The sequence below is a fragment of the Macaca mulatta genome, chromosome 6, assembly GCF_049350105.2.
Source record: "Macaca mulatta isolate MMU2019108-1 chromosome 6, T2T-MMU8v2.0, whole genome shotgun sequence".
In the NCBI taxonomy this organism is placed as follows: Eukaryota; Metazoa; Chordata; class Mammalia; order Primates; family Cercopithecidae; genus Macaca; species Macaca mulatta.
The window spans coordinates 87271422-87285296 of record NC_133411.1 but is presented as its reverse complement, the minus strand read 5'-3'; the positions used below and the strand labels follow the sequence as shown (position 1 = coordinate 87285296).

At 44.8% G+C, this 13875-nt stretch overlaps 1 protein-coding gene and 1 long non-coding RNA gene across 4 annotated transcripts in view; one reads left to right on the top strand and one right to left on the bottom strand.

Moving 5' to 3' along the window:
* RASGRF2 (Ras protein specific guanine nucleotide releasing factor 2) overlaps positions 1-871 on the bottom strand; it is a 264596-nt gene extending 263725 nt beyond the window's left edge. For all 3 annotated transcript variants that reach the window (XM_015140344.3, XM_015140347.3, XM_015140346.3), the window contains exon 1: positions 209-871. In XM_015140344.3, coding sequence (XP_014995830.1) covers positions 209-496 — 288 coding nt within the window. In that variant the 5' untranslated portion in view covers positions 497-871. The remainder of the gene's footprint in view (positions 1-208) is intronic.
* On the top strand, positions 321-13541 carry LOC106998824 (uncharacterized). The gene is made up of 3 exons (XR_013418395.1): positions 321-454; positions 12817-12889; positions 13232-13541. It is a non-coding gene; the product is annotated as an uncharacterized LOC106998824 (long non-coding RNA).
* The last annotated feature ends 334 nt before the right edge of the window (positions 13542-13875 follow it).

The window sequence follows — 13875 nt, the reverse complement described above, 5'->3', positions numbered from 1 at the left end:
CAGTGGGGTGGAGGGTTATGGAGATGGGAGAATCCCTGGATGAAGATGGGGAGGCGCGTGGAGATGTCCCGCCACTGGTGCCGCGGGGGGATTTCGGAGCATGGTCCCCGCACTCTTTCACGGCCCCCGACCCCCGATCCCCGGGTTAGGACGGCAAGGGAGTGCAGCGACCAAAGCTGGGAGACCGCGGAGAGAGGGCGCGCGGTACCTGCTTGTCCAGCGCGTCCCGGACGCCTCCTGGCCCGGCGCCGGCCCTGGGTGGCGCGGGCGTTCGTTCGCAGCTGCAGCCCTCCAGGAGGTACATGCCCGCCGGGCGGCAGCTCTGCTCGCCCTCGAAGTAGAAGAGCACATTCTGGTAGAGGGCGAACCACTTCTCGTGCCAGCGGCTCGCCTCGGCCGTCTTCTTACTCAGGAAGCCGCGCTTGGTGCCCTCCTTGCGCGCCAGGAAAGCCAGGTACAGGGCGTGCCCCTCGTTGTAGCGCACGCTCTTCTGCATGGTGTGGGTGCTGGGGGCGCGCGGGCGGCTGCCCGTCTCACCCCTGCCTCGCGGCCATGGTCCGGCCGGCTCCCTCGAGGGCGCGCCCGCTCAGGTCCCGGCCGGCGAAGGGCGCCCCCTTTCCCCACGCCGCGCGCAGGGCACCCCGCCCGCTTTCGGGAGGCGGCGGCGCGCGGTGCCAGGGGCGCGGGCTGGGGCCGAGCACGCCCTCCGCCCTGACCGCCACCCTCCCGGCCGAGTCCCCGGAGGCCCCCGAGTCCCCGACGCCCGCGTGGAGCGCGGCCCCGCTAGGGCTCCCGAGCCGGCAGCCGCTTCGCCCAAAGTTGCGGGAGCCGAGCCCCCGCGGCGGGCTGGGGCGGCAGCCGGGGAAGGACTGTCCTCGGGCAACGCGCTCCGGGAGACAGAAGGTAAAACGTCACGTGGGAGCTCAGCTGTAATCGGCTTGGAGACAGATTTAAAGGGCAAAGTCGGCGCGGCGCCGGCGGTGGCGCAGCCCGCTTGCCCCGGCGAGCGTCCCTCCCTAGCCCGCCCCGGCCGGGTCCGCTGCCTCTGCTCTGGCGCCCACCGGGATGGGGCGGATCGGGGAGTTGGAGGCGCCCGGCCGCACCACACACCCGCTCACACGCGCTCGCACACTCGCCCACAACGCGCGCACACACACACACGCACACCCACACACACACGCAGACCAGTACATTCACCCAGATCCACAACGCACGCACTCAGACGCACAAAAATACACTCACAAATGCATACAAACACAATGCGCGCACATATGCACAAAAACACTCGCACACACTCATGACACACAAATACACATTCTCACAACGCTCACACTCAACACACAGTCACAACACACAAATACATATAGACAAATACAGCCACAATGTGCGTTCCCGCACACAAAAATACATACCCACATTCAGATACACACTTAAGGAGCTACACACATGCACGCACTGATATGCTCACTCACACACACATTCACACACAACCCACACATTCACTCAAACTCACATGCAAGCATATACTCATATACACATTTACACACATTCACACAAACAGCACACATCTACTCACACGTTCACAATCATACATAGACTCACAAGCAATCATACACACACAGATGAACACACATATGTACATTCACAAATACACAAATTCACCGAAAAATACAAACACACACAAACACAAACACCCACACAAGTATTCGCACGAATCTACACACTTTCACAAACCCACTCACACATACACACGCACTCACATGCCACATCCATTAAGTACGTTCCCATGACAGTAGGTGGAGTCACAGAGAGGCTTTGCATAGCCCACATCCTTGGCTTTTCTGCTTGTACCTGCATTGTAGTATTTAAAACTACCGGTAAAGGTTAACAAGAGTGGCCCAAGTGTTCCCGGAAAGGCATCAGATGCCGAAGCTTCTTTCGGAATGCCTGTTATTTCACAGTGGTAAGATGCTAAATTTTAAGTGCCAAGTTTTCAACCTGGAAAAAATACCCAAATAAGGGACACTTTGCTGCCCAGGGCAGAATCCATCCCCAAAGGCCAGCTGTCACAGGCTCATCGTTTGTAGGACTGGATTCATTTGATTAACAAATCTGACAGGTACAACCAGAAAACCAAGAGCCACCCCCTGCCCCAACTCCATGCTGTAAAATGTAAGTGGAAAAGAAATAATGTACCCAGCAGCTGTGAGAGAAAGCCAGTGAAACCCCCGGGGAGTGCCTGTATTTGATTCTGCTATACACATTTTTGATTCCCCCCAGTCATTTATCACTAAAACGGAGTGCCATCATAAAATGTTTATTGTTAAAAGTAAATAATAATGCTTTTCTGGGTGATGAGTCTACGACAATACACCTGTCTTCTACTGCCAGTTGTGTGTTCATAAATTGGTAGCCCCAGGGGTTCTGCCTGTTTCATAAGTGCTGTTTCTGCAGAATATTTTAACTCTGCCTCACTGAGCAGCTGAGTGGGTTTTTTTTTCCTTTTACCTTTTTAAAAAATGTTCACTTTTAACAACTATATAATAGGGAAATTGCCATTTTGAAATTACAGTGTGAGAACAGTGGTCATTTCTCTTTACATTTTTAAAACTATCTAAAGGACAGTGCTGTGTTAAATTGGGTTTAACCCAGCTGGAAGCTTGCATTGTTCTTCAGAGGAGACACAAGTATAGAGATAGTAAGTAAATGTAGGCAACATTTTGGAGCCAGATTCTAGATGCAGAGGAGCTAGTGATTGCCTCAGGAGGCCTTTTATTTCTTTCTCTGTGGTTCGATCCCAGCTCTGAGAACCATAAGTGAGTAGACACCTGTGTGGTTGATAAGCTCCATTTTTTAAGTAGAAACCAGTAAGAGTGTAAAATCAGCACAAAAACTATTTTGCCATGAGTACTCAAACCTTCTAACCCACTTCTTGAGTTTTTTCAGATGTGAAAGATTCTCTTCTTCAATAAGCAATGTCTCACTTACCATCTCTGTCTCCTTAAATGTGCTTTTCATTTGAACCACATGAAATATTTACAACCTCTTATCTGACATCATTTCCTACCACGGAATGTTATGTGGCCCTTATATGCCACCCCACCCTGCTCTGCTCCTGGACAATGAGAGAAAGGAGTACTTGTTTCCTGCAAAATTTGGCTGGTGATTACTGTGGGTTTTAATTATGGAAATTCACTGCAAGAACCATTTATTGATCACTAGTTTATGTCCTCAACACTATATTTAGGTGATGTAGAGCCTATAGAAAAAAAGCATTGCCTGTGTTCCTGGTGTGCTCAGTCTAACAGGAAGAGAATTTCTTTATTTTCTTTCTTCTTTTCTTTCCCTTCCTCTCTCTCTCTCTCTCTCTCTCTCTCTCTCTCTCTCTCTCCTTTTTCTTTAGAGAGAGGTTCTTCCTCTGTTGCCTGGCCTGAAGTCATAGCTCACTGCAGCCTCAGACTCCTGGGCTCCAGCAATCCTCCTGCCTCAGCCTCTAGCGTAGCTAAGACTATAGGTGTGCACCACCACACCTGGTTAGGTTTTGTTTACTTGTTGTAGAGACAGAGGTCTCACCATGTTACCCAGGCTGGTCTCAAACTCCTGGTCTCAAGCAACCCTCCTGCCTTGGCCTCCCAAAACCCTGGGATTATAAGTATGAACCACCACCCAGCTAGGAAGAAGATTAATGTTTAGGTGCTTCTTCTCACCTGTCTGTTTCTCAAATGCAGGTCTATCTCCCTAATCCCTGCAGCACCCAGTAGGAGAGTTTATATGCAGTAGGCATACAAGTTTTTCAGACGATTATTTTCTAAATTAATTTCTTATTTGGTCATTGAATTGTTAAAGGGGGCATAAGCATTTGCAAATATTAGATCATTCTGCAAGACTGTAAGAGATGAAAACAACCAGAAATTCCTGGACAGTCTAGAGAAGCTATCTCTATTAGGTGTATGATGGGCACCTGGGAGACTTTAGTCTCCATTCATATGGAAACCACATCCCTGGAATGGTGCCATCCTGAAACACAAGGGATCAGGAGGTTATGTAAATAAGAGTGCTTTCCCCCAGCTAATCAAATAGATTGCCAAAAAGAGACCGTGTACCAAGTGGATGGGAACAAGCTTCTCTGAATTCATTGTTTTTCCTTCTTGCATTGCATGGATTCTTTCTTGAGGGGGCCAGTTTAAATTTTTTTTTTTTTTATGGGCAACAAAGCATGTGATCACAGTGCAAGTGGCCTCTTTCCCCTTTTCTAGATAAGTTAAGGGGGAAAAATAGCAATGAGCTGTCATATCTGGAAACTCTACTAAATAGAGAGGGAGACATTATTCAGATAATTGGATGAGAAAAGGAAGGAAGGGAGGGAAGGAGGGAAAGAGGAAAGAAAGGACGGAAGGCGGGAGAAGGGAAAGGACGGTGGAAAGGTGGGAGGGGAAATTTTATCTAAATTGTCTAAAGCTTTGAAGTTTAGGGGAGTGGGAAGTGCACAACCTAACCTACAGCTTTTCAAAATCCCTAACTCATGCCTTATCATTCAGATGCACAAGGTAGGTTTTCATTTTTTTTCTTTCTCCTAAACTCTGTTTTGTTAGTAAAATGTAAATGGGTTGCATGAGTTTCTGCAAGGACTTTTCCCTGTGGTTTCTGTAATTCAGAAATGCATCAGCACTGTGTTCTTGGAGGAAGATTACGTCAAACAAAGCTGTCAGAGGCATTTGAACCAAAGCAACTCCATCTTCAATAGGAGCCGGGTAAAATGAGGCTGAAACCTACTGGGCTGCATTCCCAGACGGTGAAGGCATTCTAAGTCACAGGATGAGATAGGAGGGCAGCACAAAACACAGGTCACAAAGACCTTGCTGGTAAAACAGCTTGCAGTAAAGGAGCCACCAAAACCAAAATGGCAACGAGAGTGACTTTGGTAGTCCTCACTCTACGCTCCCACCAGCCCCATGACAGTTTACAAATACCATGGCAATATCAGGAAGTTACCCAATGTGGTCCAAAAAGGAGAAGCATGAATAATCCACCCCTAGTTTAGCATATCATCAAGAAATAACCATACAAATGGGCATAGAATGGCTGTCTATGGAGTAGCCATTCTTTTATTCCTTTACTTTCTTAATAAACTTGTTTTCACTTTGCACTGTGGACTCACCCTGAATTCTTTCTTGTGAGAAATCCAAGAATCCTTTCTTGGGGTCTGGATTGGGACCCCTTTCCTGTAACAAAGCCACGGTGTTACCAAGATCCTTTTCTTGGCCTGACAGAAGATCACTTGGGGAACTGTGATTTTGAGGGCTTGTAGATGTGGAAAATAATACATTTAACAATGCAGACTCACCAATAATCCCAGACTGTTTCTACAAGATACAGTGTTACCAGTTCTGGCACATATATGATTCTGTATTCTCTCTTGATACTTAATTAGTAAAGCCAGATTCTTCCCCAAGTAGGTAAAACCTAAAAGGATTATTCCTTCCTTGTTTCCAGTATTATTTTGACCAAAAAGAATTACTTATTTATGAGATACTAGAATGAACTACTTAGAGCTAATAAAACCATTTATCTGGTGTCCATATGATATTTCAACTTACTTAATGTTCTAGATACCCAAAGCTTGTCCTTCAAACACTGAAGATAAATGAGCTCTGCATCTCTCCGGTCTAAAAAGTGAAGAAAGTATAGCATTTTTTTGATTTAAGGTCACTATTCTGAATACAATGTGTCTAGGAGCTAGACCAGAGCCGTTGCTAGCCTCTACTCTTTTATGCAAATTAGAAAAAGGCACGCCCTCTGGGAGGATGAATTAGGGAGAGCCTTGGGGCACACACAGCCTTGAGAACATGAACCTGATGAGTGGATGACATGACACCTTCATGTGACTAAAAGGTGCCCCTCTACCTGGATGGCCACAGCTCTGTGCAAGGAGCCCTGTGCAGTGACCAACCTGTGCAACTGAGCTCAACAGCTTGTGCTGTGTGCCTCTCCATGGGTGGCCACATACAGCTGTGCCTTTAGAGTTTCTATAGCTGTTCCACAAACCCAACTGCATCCTTTACCCTTTCTCCATCCTAACCTTCTAATTGCCATCTTCTGTTTTCTCGAAGACTTAGGCTATGAAGCTTTTAAGAACTTTGTGAAACTAAATATGACTTTATTAAACATAAAAATGAGAAGATCTTGGAGAGTCCTCTAGACGGTGAAGTATGTAATCTAGCTAGGAGTACACCAGAATTGTTTTGACTGCTGGAGATGATTTCCTTTTGGCTTCTCAGGTATGCTCTGAACATATAAGGTCTGACTACATGAATATAATGATTCACATTATATACAGTAGTATAAATTATGCATGCATTACTTTTATACTTTAGTGTCACCACAAACAGTATAGGCTATGATATACAAGGAATTCTTAGAGACCCAAGAAAATACTCGTGATTTGGTGGTAAGTAAAAACCCCTTTCTATTCCCCTGCTTCCCTTTATAGCAAAACTTGCCCTTTATAACATCTCTCTACACACTGGGTCTACTTCCTTCTCTCCATTTTCTCCTGAACTACTTCATTCAGTCTTTTCATCCCCACCACCCCACTGAAACAATCCCCACAGTCACCGTCACCTGCAGTCCTCACAATGCCAAGCTCAGTGGTCAGTTTCCAGTCTGCACGTTGACATCGCAGCAGCATTTGATACAGCTGAACACTCCCTCTTTCTTGAAACACTCTTCTCACTTAGCTTCTGGGACACCACACTCTCCAGCCCCTTCCTGCTTCTCCTGCTGTGTCCTCACTTTCTCCTGGCTGTCCCCCTCCTCTTCCCAGCCTCTGAATAGTATTTCACCCCAGGGCCCTCTCCTGGGATGTCTTCTCTTCTTTATCTACATCGTTTTATCCACTTCATGGCTTTAAATAAGCCTCTCCACCCCGCTCCTTCTCTGAACTGCAGACCCGTGTGTCTGCCTACTCAGCATCTCCTCTTGAATATCTAGTAGGCATCTCAAACTCAACATGTTCGAGACTGAATTTCCCTGCAAAAAAAACAACTGTTCATCCCACAGTCTTCCTCATCTCAGTATATGGCAACTCCATCCTTCCTTTGCTTAAGTCAAAAACTTGAAGTCATCTATGAATCCTTTAATCTTCTCTCACCTCAGTCAGCTCTACCTTCAAAGCATATACTAAATTAAACCACTTCTCACAAGCCCCATTGCTACCCCCATCCAGCCCATCACCATTTCTCACCTAGACCACAGGAATAGTCTACCAGCCGTCTCCCTGCATTCACTCTTACTCTCCTACTGTCTGTTCTCCACTGAGCAGCCAATGAGAACCTTGAAAACATAAATCACTATTGTGCCTCTTCTCTGCTCAACACCTTCCGACATCTTCCCATTGTACTAGAGTAAAACCCTATCCCTTTTTCTGCGTGACCCTATCCTCCTTTTCCTCTGTAGCAACTATTGCTCCCTGACATTCTAGTATGTATGCTTAATTGCTTGGTAGCTTTTGTCTCCCTCACTGTTATATCCTCAGCAACTAGAACATTCCTGAATATTATTCATAGTAAGACTCCATGAACATCTGTTGAATAAATGCTAGAAAAGAATGACACCCTGTCAATTCAAGAAACTTCTTGTTTTTGAGAGAGAGAGAGTCTTGTCCTTGGCCCAGGCTGGAATGCAGTGGCACGATCTCGGCTCCCCACAACCTCTGCCTCCTGGGTTCAAGTGGTTCTCCTGCCTCAGCCTCCTGAGTAGCTGGGATTACAGGTGCGTACTGCCACACCCGGCTAATTTTTGTATTTTTAGTAGAGACAGGGTTTCATAACATTGGTCAGGCTGGTATCGAACTCCTGACCTGGTGATCCACCTGCCTCTGCCTCCCAAAGTGCTGGGATTACAGGCGTGAGCCACTGTGCCTGGCCAATTCAAGAAACTTCTTTTCCACAAGAACCTTAATCAAATACTTTCCAGGACCAGCCCTTATACTTTCTAACCTGCTCCTTGACTTTCTTGTATCCCTTTTTCTCATGGAATTTTACAATTCGCCCCCTCCCCAAGTTCAGCCTCTGGAGGAATCTAGAGCTTCCTTCAGAGCTCCTTGTGATTCTAGAGTGTGATGGAGACTGTGAAGTGCTGCTACAGTCTCCTCCTTCAGAATGGGTGACTTACTCACCCTCCTCACCTCATTATTCCACACTCTACTATTAGAAGTTCTACTAGCAGTCAGCCCTCTCTCGGATTGTTCTCTGCAGAAGACAATCACCGCACCAAGATCATGTCTCCCCTTTCTGAGGAAGCCCACAGACGATGACTGGCCATATGGACATAAAAGGCACAACGCCCTCAGGGGAGCTCCGACTCAGACATCTCTGAAGGTCTATGGGGTCCAGCACAGCACAGAGTGGGGTGTTACTTTCTGCTGGGAAGACCCACTTCCCAATCAAGGGAGCATCTGGTCTGAGTCCTGAAGGGTGGTTGGTTAAATGACAAATACGCAGAGCTGGGGAATGAAGGATTTTTTTTTTTTTTAATACTTTAAGTTCTGGAATACACGCGCACAACGTGCAGGTTTGTTACATAGGTATACATGTGTCATGTTGGTGTGCTGCACCCAACTCATCATTTACATTAGGTATTTCTCCTGATGCTATCCCTCCCCCAGCTCCCCACCCACTAACAGGCCCCGGTGTGTGATGTTCCCCGCTCTGTGTCCAAGTGATCTCATTGTTCAATTCCCACCTATGAGTGAGAACATGCAGTGTTTGGTTTTCTGTCCTTGTGATAGTTTACTGAGAATGATGGTTTCCAGCTTGATCCATATCCCTGCAAGGGACATTAACTCATCCTTTTTTATGGCTGCATAGTATTCCATGGTGTATATGTGCCACATTTTCTTAATCCAGTCTATCATTGCTGGACATTTGGGTTGGTTCCAAGTCTTTGCTATTGTGAAGAGTGCTGCAATAAACATATGTGTGCATGTGTCTTTATAGTAGAATGATTTATAATCCTTTGGGTATATACTCAGTAATGGGATGGCTGGGTCAAATGATAATTCTAGTTCTAGATCCTTGAGGAATTGCCACACTGTCTTCCACAATGGTTGAACTAGTTTACAGTCCCACCAACAGTGTAAAAGCATTCCTATTTGGAGAATGAAGGATTTTTAACTAAGGAAGCTATGAGAATGAAAGACCAATAACAGAAAAGTACAGGGTAGAGGAAGTGTCGGAGTTTACCGTGGTTTGAGAGAAGAAAGTATGATGGGGTATGAGAGACAAAGGCGTAAATGGAGGTAGAGGTCAGATCACGGTGGCCTGCAAGGCCCTATATACAAGTAGTCAAAATGTCACGACAGGTTTTTGAGCAGGGAAGCATAGTGGCCTTGTATCGTCTTGCGCCCCTCCCTTTTTCCCCTTCTGGCCACAGTCCTGCCCTTCAGAGTGTCTGGTTCAAAATGGAGCTGCCACCTTTTTACAGGCCCCACCTCCCGCGTCACAGTGATTGGCCTAGGAGTGGGTGCCTGATTTGGCTCCATCAAAATGAGCTGTTTCCTGGGATATTTGAACTAAAGACCTGCAAGATCTAGTCTCAGTTCGTCTCAGAGCTGCGTGTTGTCCAGTGTAACCATAGGAACTGCCGAGATTGTATGAGATCATGGGCTGTGGAATCAGACAGTGGGAATTCCAATCCTTGCTCTAGTACATATTCATTATGAAACAGTGAACAAACCACTTAACCTCTTACAGGCTCAGCTTTCTCATCACTAAATTGGAGATACAGGTACCCCTGGAGGTATTTTTAACTACTTCCACAGTACCTGACACATGGTAAGTTTTAACAATGGTGAGGGAGGAAACATTTGGATGTTTCCAGTCAAATTAGAGGAATCAATGAGTCTTGTCTACCGATAAGATATAGAGGTCAGAAGATGGAGGATGGGGGTGAAGCCAGGACGGCTCTAGGTATCTGGTCTGAGCAAGAGAACTGATAACAGTTGATATTTGGGTTTGACTTTAAGGGAACTGTGGCCTTTCTAGATGGAAAGAGGTACAGTGGCATCTTGGAATTTCTAAAATAAAATATATATGTAATATCTTTTAAAAGTCATCTGCCTGGAAATGGAGACGAATCCTTTACTTGATTTATGTACGTTTGATTGTCACATCCACCTCACAAAGTAGGTATTATTATCATGCCCATTTTATAGAATAAAAACAGGTTCAGAGAAGGTAAGTAACTTTCCCCAATGGTAAAGCTTGTGAGTCTCAGAGGCAGGATTTGAACCCAGGCCTGTCTGACTAGAGATCCATCCCCTTTATTATAGAGTGTTTCTCCTGTGTTGCCTGGAAGTGTGAGTAAAAGCTGACAGCATGTGCCATGTGCTTCAGCCCTAACTCTGTCATTTATTATATTGGACAAATTACTTATTTATGCCTCAGTTTTGATGTTAGAAGTGGAGGTAATAATAGGACTTTTTTCCTAGGAGTTTATGAAAATTTAATACTCAGTTAATATGTGCAGAGTGCATAGAACATGGTCTATCACATACTAATGACATCATTAAATGGGACAGGATGAGACTTTATGTATTTATTTATTTAATTTGTGAGACAAGATCTCACTCTGTTGCCCACGCTGGAGTACAGTGGCACCGTCGTGGCTCACTGCAGCTTCGACCTTCCCCAGGCTCAAGTGATCCTCCCATCTCAGCCTCCTGAGTAGCTGGGACTACAGACAAGAACCACCATGCCTGGGTAATTTTTGTGCTTTTTGTAAAGACAGTGTTTTGCCATGTTGCCCAGGCTGGTCTCAAGCTCCTGGGCTCAAGCAATCTGCCCACCTCGGTCTCCCAAAGTGTTGGGATTACAGGAGTGAGCCACCGCATCTGGCCCAGGGTGGGACTTTAAACAGAAAAAGGACATGAGCATGGAGCTCTGGCCTGAGCAGGAGTGAACAATGCTACATTGAAGAGAGAACATTAAAGGAGACCCAGATCTTGGAGTGAGGCCTTAAGCTTTGGGAGTGAAACAGTGACCTCCCATTAAAATCCTTGGAGTCACAAGGAGAAACAGAATTCTAGAATTGGACCTAAATCTGTTCATTCTTATTTTCCTATTTTTGGCTACCTGAAGAAACCAACAATATTTGATCCCTAGGTATTTTGAAGTTCACCATAAATAACATCACTTGGTTTAGAAAAGTGTTTATTCACTTCCTCAGAGAATGGATTATCTAATTACATGTCTGTGTTTACATGGAACAGGTAGTCCAGTCCATGAAAGTGTGAGAACCATGAGCCTAGTCTCGATCTCAGGAGTCACCTGAGGAGACTGACGCTAAAAATCCAAGTCGCTAATCAAAATATTAGAAAAATCAACTCATGTTCTAGACTTGGAAGCCCAACACTTACATCAACTCTGTCTGAGCAGAGCCAGCTGTTGGCCCCTACAGGTGACAGTGACGTTCTGACACAGGAAAGGTCAACAGGTGTCCCAGGACCGTATCTACCTGGTTAGAAGCTCTGCTGGGTTTGGTCTGGGGGAGACCCACTGCCTCAAGAGAATTTACTACAGGGAAAGCCCCCTGGTTAACCATGAAGATGTGATATGTTATATCAGCATGAAGATAGAGGGATATCGTAGAAGACCTTATGGGGTTTGTAATGGGGAAGGTGGGCAGGGGAGGTGGGAGTAAATGTTGCAACAAAGTACAAAATATCTTTTCTCTCTTGTGTGTGTGAAAATGTGCTCTGTGGGGCACTAAAATCCTACCGGTGTACCCCCATGCCCTTCTGAGATGAGCCCCGGGAGATGTATTTTTGCGTTGCAGTCAACATGCTGATAATCATCTGCATCATGGATCATGTACTTAAGGCTGAAAAACAGCAGCCTTTTCTATCCCATCACGGAAAGGGCATTTTGAACCACATAGGCTATGTCCTTGGTAATAAACATCGAAATAACCATTTGAATAAAGTATATGTGTGTAGCATGTGATTTTACAGAATGCTTCCACATGTGTTATCTCATTTAATTCCATTTTTGTACAAATGTGTTATACACTTGGGTAATTGTCTGAATTCTCTGCATTTCACGCATTTGGGGTAGGGGCAGAGAGGTAATGGCACTCAGATGACATCAGGGCCTGTTTGCTTTATGGCAGTAATGAGCGTTTGTAGGGCACTTCACAGTTTGTGTAGAGCTTAAATGTACTTATTAGACCTCATTTGATCCTCACAGTAACTTTATGAGGTAAGATGGATATTGTTCCTACCATAGACTTTAATGCATAATATTAACTGTCTTTGCTTCTCTGCATCTAACTCTAGACTGCAAGTTCCACAAGGATTATCGCTTTTTGATACATTTTTCACTGTTTCATCAGAGTGCTCAGTAACTCTTTGTTTAAGTGACTTTGATAGTATTATAATTGCCCCCATATTTGTGATCAATGAAGAAACTGAGGCTTTCAGGATTTATCTTGCCCAAGGTCACACAACTGGGAGTGAAAGCCCTAGAATTCACATCTTGTCACTGTCACTGCCTATCCAAATGGTCACAAATTGAGGCTATCTGGCTGATAAGAAGTCCCTTTATCCTGCTATAATTTTCTTGGTGGCTCTGTGTCATTATACTGGACTCAGTTTCCCCTCAAGCAGGTGCAGATGTAGATGGCATAGGGCATCTATAGCTGTAGACCTTTGCTTAGGCTAGACTTTGAAAGATTTGAAACCTTAGGGAGAGAGGTGGAAAAGAGTTGGGGAGGCAGTGACAACGATTTGAAAACTACAACCAATTTTCTCTCTCCTAGGAGTTGGAGACTTGGAATCCCCTTTGGTGCAGAAACTATTCCTTCATGAGAAGTCCTTAAATAGGCTCTTTAGGTAAGAGATATAAGAGATATAAAGCAAATGCCCTGTGGGAAAAACTGAAGGAATCCAAATATAGGTAGTTTGGCTCAGAAACATGTTTCTGTTTTGTAATACATGTTATTATGTGCATAGCTCCTTGATGGAGAGCAATTGATTTTTCTTCTGGCAGGGGCTGGTGAAATATATAAATGAAAACACCACTCTTATTTCTTGGCATGGAGAGGACTATATTTGCCAACCTCTCTGCCACGTAACTGGGTTTTAGCCTAAGGGATGTAGGCAGACATGGCGGGCACCTCCTTATTAAAGATCTGGTCATAATCATCTCTACCATCTCTTCTTTTTCTTGAAAAGAGAAGAGGCCACATTTTGAAGGCAGCAGGGTCACAAGATGGAAGAACCAGGGTCCTTGCATCATCGGTTGGCTTCAAGTTGCCCGGGGGCAGCCTAACCCACATGGAATTGTGACATAAGAAACAAAGCAACTATTGTTTTATTAAATCAATGAGATATTGGGCTTCTTGTTATAGCAACTAGTATAAATTGCCCTGACTGATACATTATGGATTTAGAATGCACTGTACTACAACTGTTTGTTGTATTTTCAAAAACAGGTTTATTGTGGTATAATTGACTTACAATAAACTTCATATATTTAAAGAGTACTATTTAATAAGTTCAACATATTTGTATATCCATGAAAGCATCACCACAATCAAAATAAGACACATTTCCATCAACTGAAAAAGCCTCCTCATTCTCCTTTGAAATCTCTTCTTCCATAACTACAAACCACTGCTCAAGGAAATAAGAGAGGACACAAATGGAAAAACATTCCATGCTCATGGATAGGAATAATCAATATCATGAAAATGGTCATGCTGCCCCAAGTAATTTATAGATTCAATGCTATTTCCATTAAACTACCATAGATGTTCTTCACAGAATTAGAAAAAAAACTACTTTAAAATTCATATGGAATCAAAAAAGAGCCCTTA